The sequence below is a fragment of the Daktulosphaira vitifoliae genome, unplaced genomic scaffold (assembly GCF_025091365.1).
Source record: "Daktulosphaira vitifoliae isolate Bord-2020 unplaced genomic scaffold, ASM2509136v1 Scaffold_2, whole genome shotgun sequence".
Classification (NCBI taxonomy): domain Eukaryota; kingdom Metazoa; phylum Arthropoda; class Insecta; order Hemiptera; family Phylloxeridae; genus Daktulosphaira; species Daktulosphaira vitifoliae.
In genome coordinates this window covers 6,272,398-6,286,499 of record NW_026099573.1, presented here as the reverse complement: position 1 = coordinate 6,286,499, position 14,102 = coordinate 6,272,398, and the positions used below count along the sequence as shown (strand labels likewise).

Here is a 14,102-nt window from a genome sequence, read left to right as displayed (position 1 = left end):
AATTAATGACCTAAAAATATCGATATGATTATTAATAGTATTCTGTTCATTATAAATAAATGTGTATAAAAGCATTTGAAATAATTGGTAAATGTTAAAAAAAACATTCTTAACGCAAATTTAAAATTTTTCTAGGCATGGAGATTACTAAATATTTTTAAATATTTTCTCCAAAGTTAATGTGTAGGTTGCATAAATTGTGATTAAAAATGACATTGTAATTCTAGTTTTATACTGTATTAATGATTTTTCTTTACAGAATTTATGTAAAATTAAATTATTATCTAAACCAATAAATGATACTACATCAAAATGTTGGTAAAAAAATATAATTCATTTTAATATATATTTAGAAAGAATATATATTACTTCTAGATATTTAAAAAAACTGAGTAGTCCTTTTAAAGCATGTGCTTAAGTATTTAATGTTTATTATTTATATAGTTTCTAGTTGGAGAAAACTATATGTGACATAAAAAAGAACCTGTTTCACACTACGCTAAGTCAATGATTACATTTTACTAATATTAGTAAATTTACAAGCTTTATTAGAAGTATCCGGTATATAAATGTTCAAGTATGGTCTCTTAATTATTAAGTATCCAATTATGGAGATATTCTAAAAATACTTGACAATTATGATATGATTTTATTCTAATTATATTTAAAATTTAATTAATTTTATTAACCTAAATTTTTCATGGCAATATATCGAGGCATAACTTTATATAATAATAATTATATTAATAAAATAACGAAAATATATAAGTTATAGGAGAATAATAAAATCAAATTTTTGATGTCTCCCTTTGAATGTAATGTAAAATATACAAGTAAATTTTTTCTAAATGTATGCCAGATTAAAACATAATGGTTTTCTGAGTGATTTTTGAGATGTGCCTCCTATAGAAAATATGGCTACCTAAAAAAAATAATAAGCAAAAAAATGCAGAAAAACACTGTCACTAATTATGATTAAGCTAGTAAAATTATAGATTAAAAATATATATTAGGACCCCTTCCCCCATAATATAAGCCAGAATGTATGGGTTAATTTGTTCAATGGGTATATGACATGTACCTTCGTATGTACTCTTATAAATATCAGTATATAAAATTGTATTATTATTATTTTAATAAACTTACTTGAAAAGAAGATTTGAAATCGATATCTTTGGTTTCTTTCAAACTCAATGGAATCATTGGCATAATATGTTCAGCACTAAAAACAAAATTTTGGTGTAAATAAAGTTGTGTTAGATGATTCTTTAGAGTCACGAGATTATGGATGTATTTTGTATTACCTCTAATAACATAAATTAAATTTAAATTTAATATATTTAAGTACAAAATACGTAGATAATATTTTTTTTAATATATAACTTATATATTAATAAGTTTTTAGTTTATTTATAAAATTACTTTAAAGAATACATTAAGAGAATATTACAAATAGTTCTGCTCTTGTTGCTGTTAAACTCTTGTTATTTTGGAAAAAGGCAAGAATACCTTCAAAATATCACTGTAATATAGTTCGAAAATTAAATAAATTATATGATGTTTGCCGTAGTTTAGAAAAAAATAAATCGAGAAAATCCGCAACACAATAGACCAATGAAAAATTGTTAAAAAACCATTTAAATGATTTTTTTGACATTGCTCGTGAGAATGCTTTGAATATGATTAAAATTGAAGAGGATAAACAATTTTTAATTTTACAAAGGCCAAAAGGGCGTGTTGGTTGTATGGGAGGCGTAGACAAAAAACTGAGTGAAATAGAATAGCGGAGGCTAAACGAGACTTAAGAAGAGAAATGTTGAATCCAACATTTGTACTATGAAACATCTACTATGAATTCTGGTAAATAAATTAATTCCTGAAAAATTAAAAAAATAAATGCCAATTATTTGTAATCTCAGACTCATCTAATAGAATTGATTTGGAAAATAGTATTTCAAGCTAATATGAGGAAAATATATTAAGTTTTTAAAATGAAGACATCGTAGTGTCTCTGAGTATTAAAAGAGGCCGAAAATAAATCATGTCTAGTTGTTTAGCATCAAACTTAGATAAATGGAAGATTAGTGACAGGGTTGCAGTACATTTAATAATAGCATTTTCCGATATATTTAATATAAATGTAAAAGATTACGTAATTAATCGTTCGTCAATAAAAAGAAGACGTGAAATTTTTCGTGAACAATTATCATTAGAAATTGAAAAATCCTTCCATGAGTTTAAGATTTAAAGTTTGCAGTCGCCCAATGGGATTCAAAAATTCTACAAAATTACCTTAGTCATAGAAAAGATATTCTAACAAAAGATGTTCAACAATAATATTATATTTTACTAATGTTTGCAGTTAAAAATAAACCTTTTTTCAGTTAATTTAAATAACCTTATTTAAATTTAAAAAAATATAAAGTTTGAAATAAACTTTATGAATTATTTATAGTGAAATAATTTTTGGTTTTTTACAAATTAAAAAATTAAGTAATTTTTTTTACTTTAAACTCTTAAATTTATTAATTTAAAAATTATTATAGAATTATAGAAAAATCATAAATAACATTTTTTTTAGTTGTGTACTTTTAAATATATTTTATGTTTTTCAAAATAATTTTTTATGAGATAGTTAAAATCCTATTAACTTTGATGCGAAATTCAGTAGATATTGATTTTATCATGATGTATTTTTTTAATTTTTTTATTTTATTGTGATAATAAATAACAAATTCTAGAATAATTATTTTTTTGAAAACCTAATTTTTAGATAATACGAACCATGCTAATTAAAAATAATTTTTAATTATACAATTAAAATATATATGTATAATAGTAATTTGTTAATGATATAGAACTATTTTAATATGAATGTGATTGGCCATTGTTTTTTAAAAGTTAAGGTAAGCTATAATTTATTTAATGACTCGTAAAAATACAGTTAATAAGTTTTTCTATATGATCTTAAACTTAAGGATCTTAAGGGAAATGTTAAAAATGTATCAGTAAAAGTATATCATAAATAATCATAGCTATGTTAATGTTATTCATCATTACAATTTAAAATATTTTTAATTTCATGCTTGAAGAGCAATTAATTTGGCGGCTATTCTCTTCAATTTAAAAATTTAATTTTGCATATTATTAGCTTTATTAGCTAAACTTCTAAGTAGTATAGTACAGAAAATCGTGATTATTACAACTAATGTTACATTTTTATTGCGAAATTTGAACTAATTTTGAAATATGTAAATTAACAAACCTATGTATTTCAAAATCAACATAATGACACATTTTAACTTGTTCGTAAATAAATATTTAACTTTGAGAAATTGGCATAATAATTATTTTCAACCGAAACTTTGAAATGATAGCACAACACTATCAAATTAAATTTAAGTTATGGTTCATCGCATTATCTGATTTTGTGTGTTCAGTTTCAGTTTCAAACATTGCTTGTTTGTATAAAACAACGATCGCCGACATTTGAAGAATTTTATCACCATCTTATTAGTGGTATTGAATAATAATGTAATAAAATGAAATTAATGTAAAAATAAAATCTAAATTCTATCTATAATCAATTCCAAATTAAAAATTAGATTTAATTTTTTTGATTTTTTCGTTTATAGTTTCAAAGCAGTTAAAATTATTTAATTTTTGTGACATAATACTAATCAAAATAATTTTTTAAACTATAAAAAAATTATAATCATAATTTTACCTAACGTGTGATATGTAAAATAACATTTTATTTACTGTTATAGTACATATTTATTATAAACTATAACGGTATAACTACAGAATGCGCCTATCATTTTAAAAGCAATAATTTAGAAACAGTTTAGTAAGATATTTAGATACCAAGTCGTTTTACATGTAAGATACTGTCCATGCAGAATTGAGAAGTAGCTATTAAAATTATGATAGCTATCCCGAGGTAACTATTATTTCCTACTAAATAACAGATTCCGTTCATTAAACTTTTTATTTACTGCATTTAAATCTTTTAAAAGCAAATAAGATAATTTAACAATTAGTGTTAAATATTTATTTTATATCATTAAAAAAATCAATAACTTATTAATGCTATAATATCTTTAATTTAGTATCATTAGCCATTATTGATTAAAAGTTTCTCATTACTTAATTAGTTCAAAAATTGAGTACTCATACTACATAACTGTTAAACACATTCGTATTAATTACGAGTATCGTACAAATTATTTTTTTTATTTGAAGAAATTACTCATTTATATTCCCTGAGTTCGTTGCACCAACTAAGATAATTTCTCCAGAAAAGTAAATGTCTATTCTTATTGATGGTCAAACGTTAAATGTGAAGTTCAATAACCGGCGCGCCAAGACAAACGAAAATAAAAATTAGTTCCGCGGTATGATTTTTCAAGGAAACCATAAATTATTAAAACTATAACATAGTGTAAAGTATTAAATTTTAATATGGTACTATTTTAAATAATTCGTTTCCAAATATTATGACCAGCAAATGACTATCATAAAACAAAAAAATTATGTTTAATGAAAATTAAAATTTAATTCGCTAAATTTATTGAATTTTTGTTATAAAATATAGTACATTTTATGGCAAAGTACATTGAAAAAAAATTACATTTTAAGATTTACAATCTTCAAAATTTGCCGAAATTATTAAAAAAAAAAATTATAAATTTTAATTTATTACAAGGAAAAGAGAAGTAGGTTTAGGTTTTACTGTATATTTATATAGACCTAGATTAAAAAATATTTAAATTTTTTAAAAATACGAGATTAATGAAAATATTTTTAACTTTATATTTGTTTATTATAAACAGTAGCGTATTTTTAATTTTTCACTATCCAAAAAAATTTTCCACTGCATTGATATCCCCCACTGATATCAAGTTCTGGTTATATATTTTATAAATAAAAGATTTATAAAAACAGCAATAATTTTAAATATATAATAAATGTCTCAATATGTATTATATATATTTTGAATGACTACAGAGAATAATGAGTTTCACCATTTTTTTACAACAAATTAATTAAACAGTTATTTATTTGTACAAATAATGATATAACAAACTTATTTCAAAAGAAAAACCACATGTTAATAAAAACTATCTTATCTATTTTTTATAGTTTTAATATGGAATATATAGCTTTAATATAAACATTTATACTAATAAAATTTCTTTATTATAAAATGTTTTCATTAGACATAGCCAACATTGGAAACATTTAATTATACCAAAAGTAAACGATGAATTTACTTTTAATTTCTTAATTTTAAAAAATATTTCACGTTAATTAGTGTTTTTTGTCTAATTAAACAAAAAATTATAAACTTTTTATTTATTAAAATTAATTTTTATTTCATTTTTACTTTTTTAGAGTTAACCAACTTATTCAACCAATTCCAAAAATGTATAAATATTATTATTATTCATAATTAACAACTAGTACACTCAAAACCCAACAAAGTAAGAATACTACAGCTACTTGGGTTTTAACTTTTAAAAAATTAAATGAAAAGTTCTTATCAAAAAAATTTGTCTATACTTGTAAAGGTACTTCTAAAAAAGTTAATAACAAAATTAAATTATATGATTCACAACTAAAATCCAAGAATTCTGAATATTGCCATGTCACTTTTCTAAGCAATAGGGTCATTTACAGGGACATTGACTTTGAAGTTGTTGTGGCATAAAATTAGAACCGGGCGTAGTGAGTTTAAAGAAAAATAAATTTCTTTAATATTATCACTTAAAATTTATTATTGATCCAAATACTTTTAAATGATATAGTAATACGTAATTGACATTTTTAAAAATTTCAAATCGGCCGTTTACAAAAATTAAAAAATTAAGGATGAAATTACTAGAGAAATATAAAGAGAAGATGTCAATAGACTTTCAAAAGTAAGATAAAAAAAGGTCTAAGGATTATCACAATGTACGGTGTAAAAAAGGGTGCTATCGAGTCATCATAAAAAAAAGTGAAAAGAGTATTTTGAAAAATTACTGAATAAGGAGTATCCAAAAGAGATATTTTTGAATATCTCGTGGAACGAGTGACTGATAGATTTAACTATTAGATTTTAGTGAGAAAGAGGATGGAAGGGTGTGGAATCAACGCAAAAGAATAAAGCAGTAGGATAAGATGAAGTTCCAGAAGCCCATATTACTAATAATCAAAATAATTTCCATAAATTATTATGCGGTGTTGGTATAAGTGGGCTGAAGGACTTATTAGAAAAGAAAATGTCAAAAGAATGGAGGAATAGAATTGATGTGCCAATATTTAAAAATAAATAAGACATACAGGAGTGTGAAAATTATAGAGGCATAAATAAAGCTTATGAGTCATAGTATGAAGATTCGGTAAAAATAAATAGAAAAGAGAATAAGAAATGAGACTTTGGTATTTCAAAACCAGTTTGGATTTATGCCTGGTAAGTCAACATTGGAGTCATTATTTTATGTGAGACAACTGATTGAAAGGTATAGGGAAAAGAAGAAAAAGCTGTGTATAGTATTTATAGATTTGGAGAAAGCATATGATAGAGTCCCGAGAGAGATTCTAAAGTGGGCATTAATGAGAAAAGGAGTCCAGAAAAGGTATATTAATTTAATAGTAATTTTAAATTTTTAGGTATAATAATTTTTTATTTACTTATTTTCTATAGTGATGGATGAAATTACTAGAGAAATACAAGGAGAGGTGCCCTGGTGCATGTCGTTCGCTGACAATATAGTGTTAATAGCAGAAAATAGGGTGGAAATTAATCAAAGGCTAGAGGTGTGGAAATCAGCTTTGAAGAAAAGGGTTTAAGAATAAGTAAAAATAAGACAGGGTATATAGAGTACAAGTTTGATGTGATAAGAGAAGTGGAAAGTTTTAAGTACTTATCGGTTGTGCAAAAGAACAGTGGTATTGACGAGGATGTAATACACAGGAGTAAGTGCGGGTGGATGAAGTTGAGAGAAGCGTCTAGTGTGTTATGTGATTAAAGAATTCCAATGAGACTGATAGGTAAGTTCTATAAGACTGTAGTGAGAACAGCTATGATGTATGATTCGGAGTGTTGGGCGGTTGACAAAAGAATAGAGCAGAGAATGAGTGTAGCAGAGATGAGAATGTTTGGATGTATGGAGTGACTAGAAAAGATAAGATAAGGAAAGAACAAATAAGAGAGAGCATAGGTGTAACGTCAATCGTGGATAAGATGAGAGAAAATAGACTTGGATGGTTTGGTCATTGAGAAAATAATTATCGGAAGCTGTAAGATTATTTATAGAAATGAATATTGAAGAAAGAAGAGGTAAAGAAAGACCAAAAATAGATGGAGGTATGCTGTTGAATGAGATATGAGAACGTTTGGTGTGTATGTAGATGATGGGGAGAATGTATCAAGTAGAAGTTTAGGATAAGCGTGGCGCCCCGATGTATTTGATATTAAGGCGAGGAAAAAAAAGAGATATCTGTTTAATTTTAGTGTTTTTATTTTATACTTAATATAAATTAACAAATCGTTTGATCCATTCATATCAAGATTTGATCGTAACTTCAGATCGAAGTTAAATAAAAAAAAACCCAGCACAGGGGGGTCGCGGCACAGTGGTGACGTGGCATAGTTGGGTCAAATATAATGATATCTGACAGTGATTAAAATCACTATCAAAAATAAACGCTTCGATGCAAATCTTTAGATAGTGTTTAATTTAAAAAAAATTGGTGTTTTATTCCAAAAGCTACTTGATCTGCTGGTTCCTTATTAATATCTCGATTAAGATAAAGTATGTCGAATGAAAAAGGGTTTATTAAAAAATATTATTTCTCATAAAAAAATTGTGTGGATCCATAAACTTTTCAATAAGTTATAGCATTATAAAGTTAAATATAATATAAATAATAAAATCGAGAATTTTCACACGAAAATAGCATTCGGTAGCCATTTTCGCCGTGAAGACAAGTCCAGAGGTCAAATTTTTTTTTTTCAAATTAAAGTATATTACATTAGCTTTAATTTAAGATATATATAAAAGTGTCAGACCTTCCGGAACATTTTCAAAAGTTAAGTTGAAAAAGTTAATTTTTTGTGAAAAAGTTGTCATTTTAAATCCCCCCCTGTGGGCAGGTTAAGTGTCAGATTTACAAAAAAAATATACCAAATGATAAGTAAAGACATCAAGCATCTATATAAAAAAAAATTATATTGATATGTTCATTTTTGAAAAAGTTACGGCAGTTTTTAGTAAAAAAAATTGAAAAAATTTCGAAAATTAGCGATTTTTAAATTTGTAATTTTTTTGGAGGTTTCCCCCATTTACGTGGAACGAGGGAAATTTTTTCAATTTTTAAGGGTAATGTCTTCGACTAGATACGATTTGTGATCTTTTGACGTATCGTTGAAAGAAATCCGTTCGGTGAGAGCTGAGAAAAAGTGGTAACAGACACAAAAAAAAAAAACACATCTTAGCAAAACCAATACCTTCTCAGCTTCGCATCGAAGCTAAAATTCTCTCTGGTTATTTCGTATCGAAGAGATTTTTAATACATGATGAGTTGTGTAATAACTTTATTTTCTTTATATTATATTAATGAACATAATTTTAACTATAATCTTAATTATTATTATTGATAAGTCAAAGTAAATATTTACCTATCGTCTTGATAAATTTCTACTGAACTATTAAGTTGTGCCATTTCATCTTTTAACAGTTGCAAGTTTGAATTCATAAAGCTCAGTTCTAGAGCTACTGTTTCTTTTAATTTTCGATTTTTCGTAGCTCTGTAATACAATTATATTATCTATTTAGTTTGTTTCCAGTTATCTTAATATGTCAAATAATAAGTAACTCGAGATTTTAAATCTCATACCTTCAAAATTGGAGAAAAACTTCCAATATTATGTACTTTTTTTAAAATTAAATTTAAGTGTTAACTATTTGAATAGTTAACTTTGAAATGGTCGAGTTTTTTTTTAATTTAAAAAATTTTAATTAGATTCATGGGCGGAAATTAAGCAATTTTTTTTTTTTTGGAGGTGCTAATATTTTGTTGTTAAAATATAAATATTCTCATTATGTGTGTATACTCTGTTCATTAGAATAAATTAAGTTACATTAATACCAAATTAAATTTATAAAACAACTAAATTAATAACTCCTATTTATTCAATTTTAATATTCTAAAAACAAAAATTAAACATTTAAAAACACTAACTTGAAATACGGGCAAAAAATAGGAGATGGTGTCTAATGACATAAGTATAACACATAGTATCTGTTTAGCGTTGATGCTGGTAACATCGTCCTTCAAATATGTATATACGATTTTTAATTAAATATTTTTTTAACTTAAATTAATATTTTAAATAAGCTTTTAATTTAGTCTAAAAAAGTAGTAAAAAAAAAGAAATAATAACTATTATATTAAAAGTTTTAAGCATAGACAGTTAAGCCTGTATATCTTATATATGTAAAATAATTTTATAAAATCAATTTTAATTTAAGATTTTTGTAAGCTTATGTTAGAAAAATTTTCAAATAATCAAAAACGCATAATTTGATGATAATACAAAATTTAAGGAAGCTCAGTATTGGGGGGCTAACCCCTTCTAGCTCTCTATTTCTGCCAGTGATTAGATTTATAAATACAATAAATTTAATATATTTATAAATATTTTTACACAAAGACATGTAGGCGCAATAATTACTACTTCAAATGTTATATATTATTACCTAAGTAAATTTTCTGCTCCAGCTCGTAGTTTTAGTTCTTTATTAATTTCTTGGTTTAAAACCGAGCGTTTATTTTGTAATTTTCCACGACATGTGGCAACTTTTGGATCAGTCCCCTAAAAAAAATATATTCAGCTATTATTATTATATGATCAGTTTTAATCTGATCTCGTTTCACAAAAATAAATAAATAATATTAGGGAATTATAATCCAGGAAATCCATAAATGTTTACAACCAGTATTATATAAATAAAATAAAAAAAAAATTAGAAGATCTGGTACTCGTATTACTAGTTTATTCATCATAAATACATTATAAAAATAATTTTAGCTGGGTTTTTAATACTAGTACAATATTAGTTTATACTCATTGATAAAATCTTAAATTTATTTCACAATTGTTTGACAGAATAATCTATTGGATACTGTCTTTTATTAAAATACCCTATTTGTATGTATACAAAGTTTTATATGCTATGATGTTTTACAAAAAATTTAAATAAAGTGGATAAACAAGGGATAAATACTTATTTTTAAAAATGTTGGTAATGTATCATTATGTCTAATGATTATGATAAAAATAAGTTTAGAAATAAAGAATATTAGATAAAAAAAAAGTCCTAGTCTCCTAATTTATATTTAAATTATGCATATACAATAATAATTATGAGCTTTAAATTAGTAAAGAATAAACACACTTAAAATCAACTTGTTTACCATTACGCTCTACAATTTTTAGGTTCTATATGTTAATATGCATTTATTAAAAACAGTAATTTATAAAAATATGTTACAATATAACAAAATATCGGTTATAACAATAAAGCTTAAAAAGCTGTTTCATTATTATCTGTTCTCTGTCTATTCAATTCTGTGTGAATACACTTTTTTTCATGTAAAAGTATCTGATTTAAATATTATATATGTGACCCATTAATCCATGATAGGCAAAATAAAATCTACCACAAAAAGTGGTTCTGAAAAAACGTCGTTTTAATTTAAAATGAAATATTGAGCTTTTTTTTAATGTAATCGATATTAAAAAAACATAATGATTAAAAAAGAAACACAATATTTTATCTCGACATTGGAGCTAGAGAGTATTAGTGTTATTATGTATGTTTATTTAGAGTATTCTTATAAAAAAATAAATAAATATGTTCTAATTAATCTAAATTTGTATTTAAAAAAAAATGTTAATCCCGGGTTCGAATATTACAATTTAAATAATTCTGTATTTAACAGGCGAGTTCACTAAAACACTTGTTGATTGTTATTAAATTTGTTTTAAAAAATACATAATCATGTTGCTAATACTGTTGCATAATGATGACTTTGTGCGTTATTAATTACTGTCATAGCGGTCGAATACGCAGTACCGATATATTTATGTTGATTTAATACCTAAAATATTATATATTGTATACATTTTTTAATCACTGACTGCGACTAATTGCAATTATAAATCATAAATGGGTGTCCGATAATCTACGTGATGTGTATAAATAAAGTAAGATTGTAATTCTACATATGTACCATAGTAAGATACTTTTCTTGTTGTTTTCAATAATCGTAGATTCTTGGATTAGATATTACACAATAATCGACTATTTGTTTATCTCGTTAAAATTAATTTGCACATAATTTGCTCGGGGTTTTTCGATCTGAATTTTCTACAGAAGAATATTCTAATTGGATAAATATAAGGCATCTTACTCTAATTTCCTACGCCCAATACAATCTATGGAATTGGCATTACTTATTTCAATTTAGTCTACATAACTGGTAATATTAGGATGTTTATTTAAACATAGCTTAGACACAGTTAATCACTTGGTCCATTCGCAGATACCGATTACCATGACTTTTCACTCAACCGAACTGTTTTTTTGTATCGAGTTATTTCCAAATAACTGTGTCAGCGTTTACATATATATATATAATGGTCGATTCCACATGAGATAACATCAAACACGTTATAGTTGTTAATAGTGAATATTGTATTTACACGGATTTTAAGTAGAAGATATAATATTACGCCTGAAAAGATACTAAAAAATAATATGATATATTATTTTTTTTAAATAAATTGCAGAAGTCATGGCCTATGGCTGTTAAATTGAAAATCAAAAATTAGTAATTTGCTAAAAAAAGTTTTCTTATCTTCTTGCTAATTAAATTCCATAGAAATAACAATGTATAATTTATATGAGTTAGTCAATAATATACTAGTCACGCACTGATCTCGGTATCGATAATATTAAATATCTAAGTATACTGAAAAACTAATTCATGGTAATTCTGTAAATTTGATTTCGTCATTTTTTTTTTGTGTGCTATTAATAAGATCCTTTCCCTCAGTAGAAGATAAAATTATTATTTTCTATGGTAAGTACTTACCTTAAACATTTTAATACTAGTTATTACTAATGTTAGAGTGACACAATTTTATAACGTTATATCAAAATCTTACGACTCGCAATGATTTGTATCTCAATACATTACAATTTATATGGATAACTACTAATTTCACAACAAAGTTTTATTGCAAACTAGACAGTTAGTATTCACGCCTAGGTGCAAGATGTACAATTATCTTAGGTTGCACAAGTCAAATTGACAATTGTTAATGATGAAAACTTTCGCTTTTGCAATATTTAAAGACAAAAAGTTATTGGTTTGTAAACGATATTAAAGTTTAGTATTTTATGTGTAGATAAATAATTCAATCATTATAAATACGAAATCGGTTTTCGGCACTCCATCAATGTCAGAAAGATATGTGTAAACCATATATTTAGGTCATCTTTGGATAATATTTTTCCAATTACTCTATTATTGATGTAACGCCATTGTAAGAAAGAACAGATTCTAGTTCAATAAAAAAATGTTTAACTTTTTTTTATAATTATTAAACAATGCAATTTAATAATGTTTTTATTGATTAATTTGTACTAAAAATACATAAATTTGAAATTTACCTTCTCAATGAATACATTTAATATTGGTATTAAAATAATATACAGAGCTTAAATATGTAGTATTTAATACTCGCTTTTATTTGTAACGGGAAATATTATTTATTATGTTAGGTTCTCCAACTAAAACACCTATTTATTTTTTATTTACTCCTTACAATAATTATACATTGCTTCCTATTACCAACATAAACAAAAGACACGACTTAGGGGCTAGAAAAGGGTATATTTCTTGAATTTATTTATTATAATATGGAATGTTAATAAGTAAGCAAATTAAACTTAGATACATACAATATGTATATATATATATATATATATTAATGAGCAATAACTGTTTATTAGTTATTAATTGGTGTCTACCTTAGAAATCGCTCGATTTTGAGATCTTAGCACAGCGGTGTGAGCCATAACTGCTGTTTATTCTCCGGTTTCCTTATTTAGGTATAGTATGTAACACAAATTTTTGACAAAATACATCTGTATTTTGTCTTAGTGTAGAAGTCCATTTAAAAAGCTCATTATATTTTTATGCTATCGAATTTACAAGTTAAACCGGCACATATAATGGTCACCATATAAACAAGACGTAATAAAAAACGCGGATCACTTGAACACTAACAGTATGCACGATACAACACTACTAAAGTAGCCTTAGGAAGGTTACTAGCATCAAGATATTTCAGGTTGGTATCCGCTCCAAAGAGATTGTTGTGCGCGCGCACGGGTTAACCGTGAGATCCAGACTTAATTACATTGCACTGCTCTCTATTGTTGGTATTGAGTACCATTTTTTTAATAAACAGGTAAAAAAATGGTCGGAGCTCTATTACTTGGCAATCACCAACCATCACGAACAAACCATAGAGGAGTTAATGACTACTCGAGAATTATACTATCAACAAATGTATACTATAAAAAAACGAAAGAAGGACCTCATTTTTAGTACATTATTCATGTAAAAAATAAATAGTTCATGCGTATATATGATAGGTACAAAGCAGTAGAAATAAACGTAATAAAAATGACTTCTGAATTGTATGGGTCACTGTATCGAATTCTGGATAAAAATTAGGTAATTTAGACCATGCAACTTTTTAAGTGTTATGTTAATCATTATGCTAAAAATTCTTGGTAATTTCGTAATATTTGGTTGACAAAATATAATTGGAATCAAGTTTCAGCTTTTAGCTAACTCTAGTTGTTTATGTAATATATCAACAGCTATTCTAATTTTCAATGCATAAATACTAGCTATCTTTAGATAATATGTATTTAATAACATAAAGCAAAATAAAACTTTTTACTTTTTGAATGATTCCGGTAAGCTAAAGTGCTTTAAATTTATATCAATTGAAAGATTTAAAAATATTG

General features: G+C 25.1%; 1 protein-coding gene across 1 annotated transcript in view; it reads right to left on the bottom strand.

Annotated features, from left to right (window-relative positions):
• LOC126898508 (rhophilin-2-B) overlaps positions 1-13,397 on the bottom strand; it is a 30,890-nt gene extending 17,493 nt beyond the window's left edge. The window contains exons 1-4 of the mRNA XM_050672589.1: positions 13,092-13,397; positions 9,750-9,865; positions 8,669-8,797; positions 1,147-1,222 (exon numbers count right to left, since the gene is read on the bottom strand). Of these exons, the coding sequence (XP_050528546.1) occupies positions 1,147-1,222; positions 8,669-8,797; positions 9,750-9,865; positions 13,092-13,139 (369 nt within the window). The 5' untranslated portion in view covers positions 13,140-13,397. The remainder of the gene's footprint in view (positions 1-1,146; positions 1,223-8,668; positions 8,798-9,749; positions 9,866-13,091) is intronic.
• Positions 13,398-14,102: the final 705 nt, after the last annotated feature.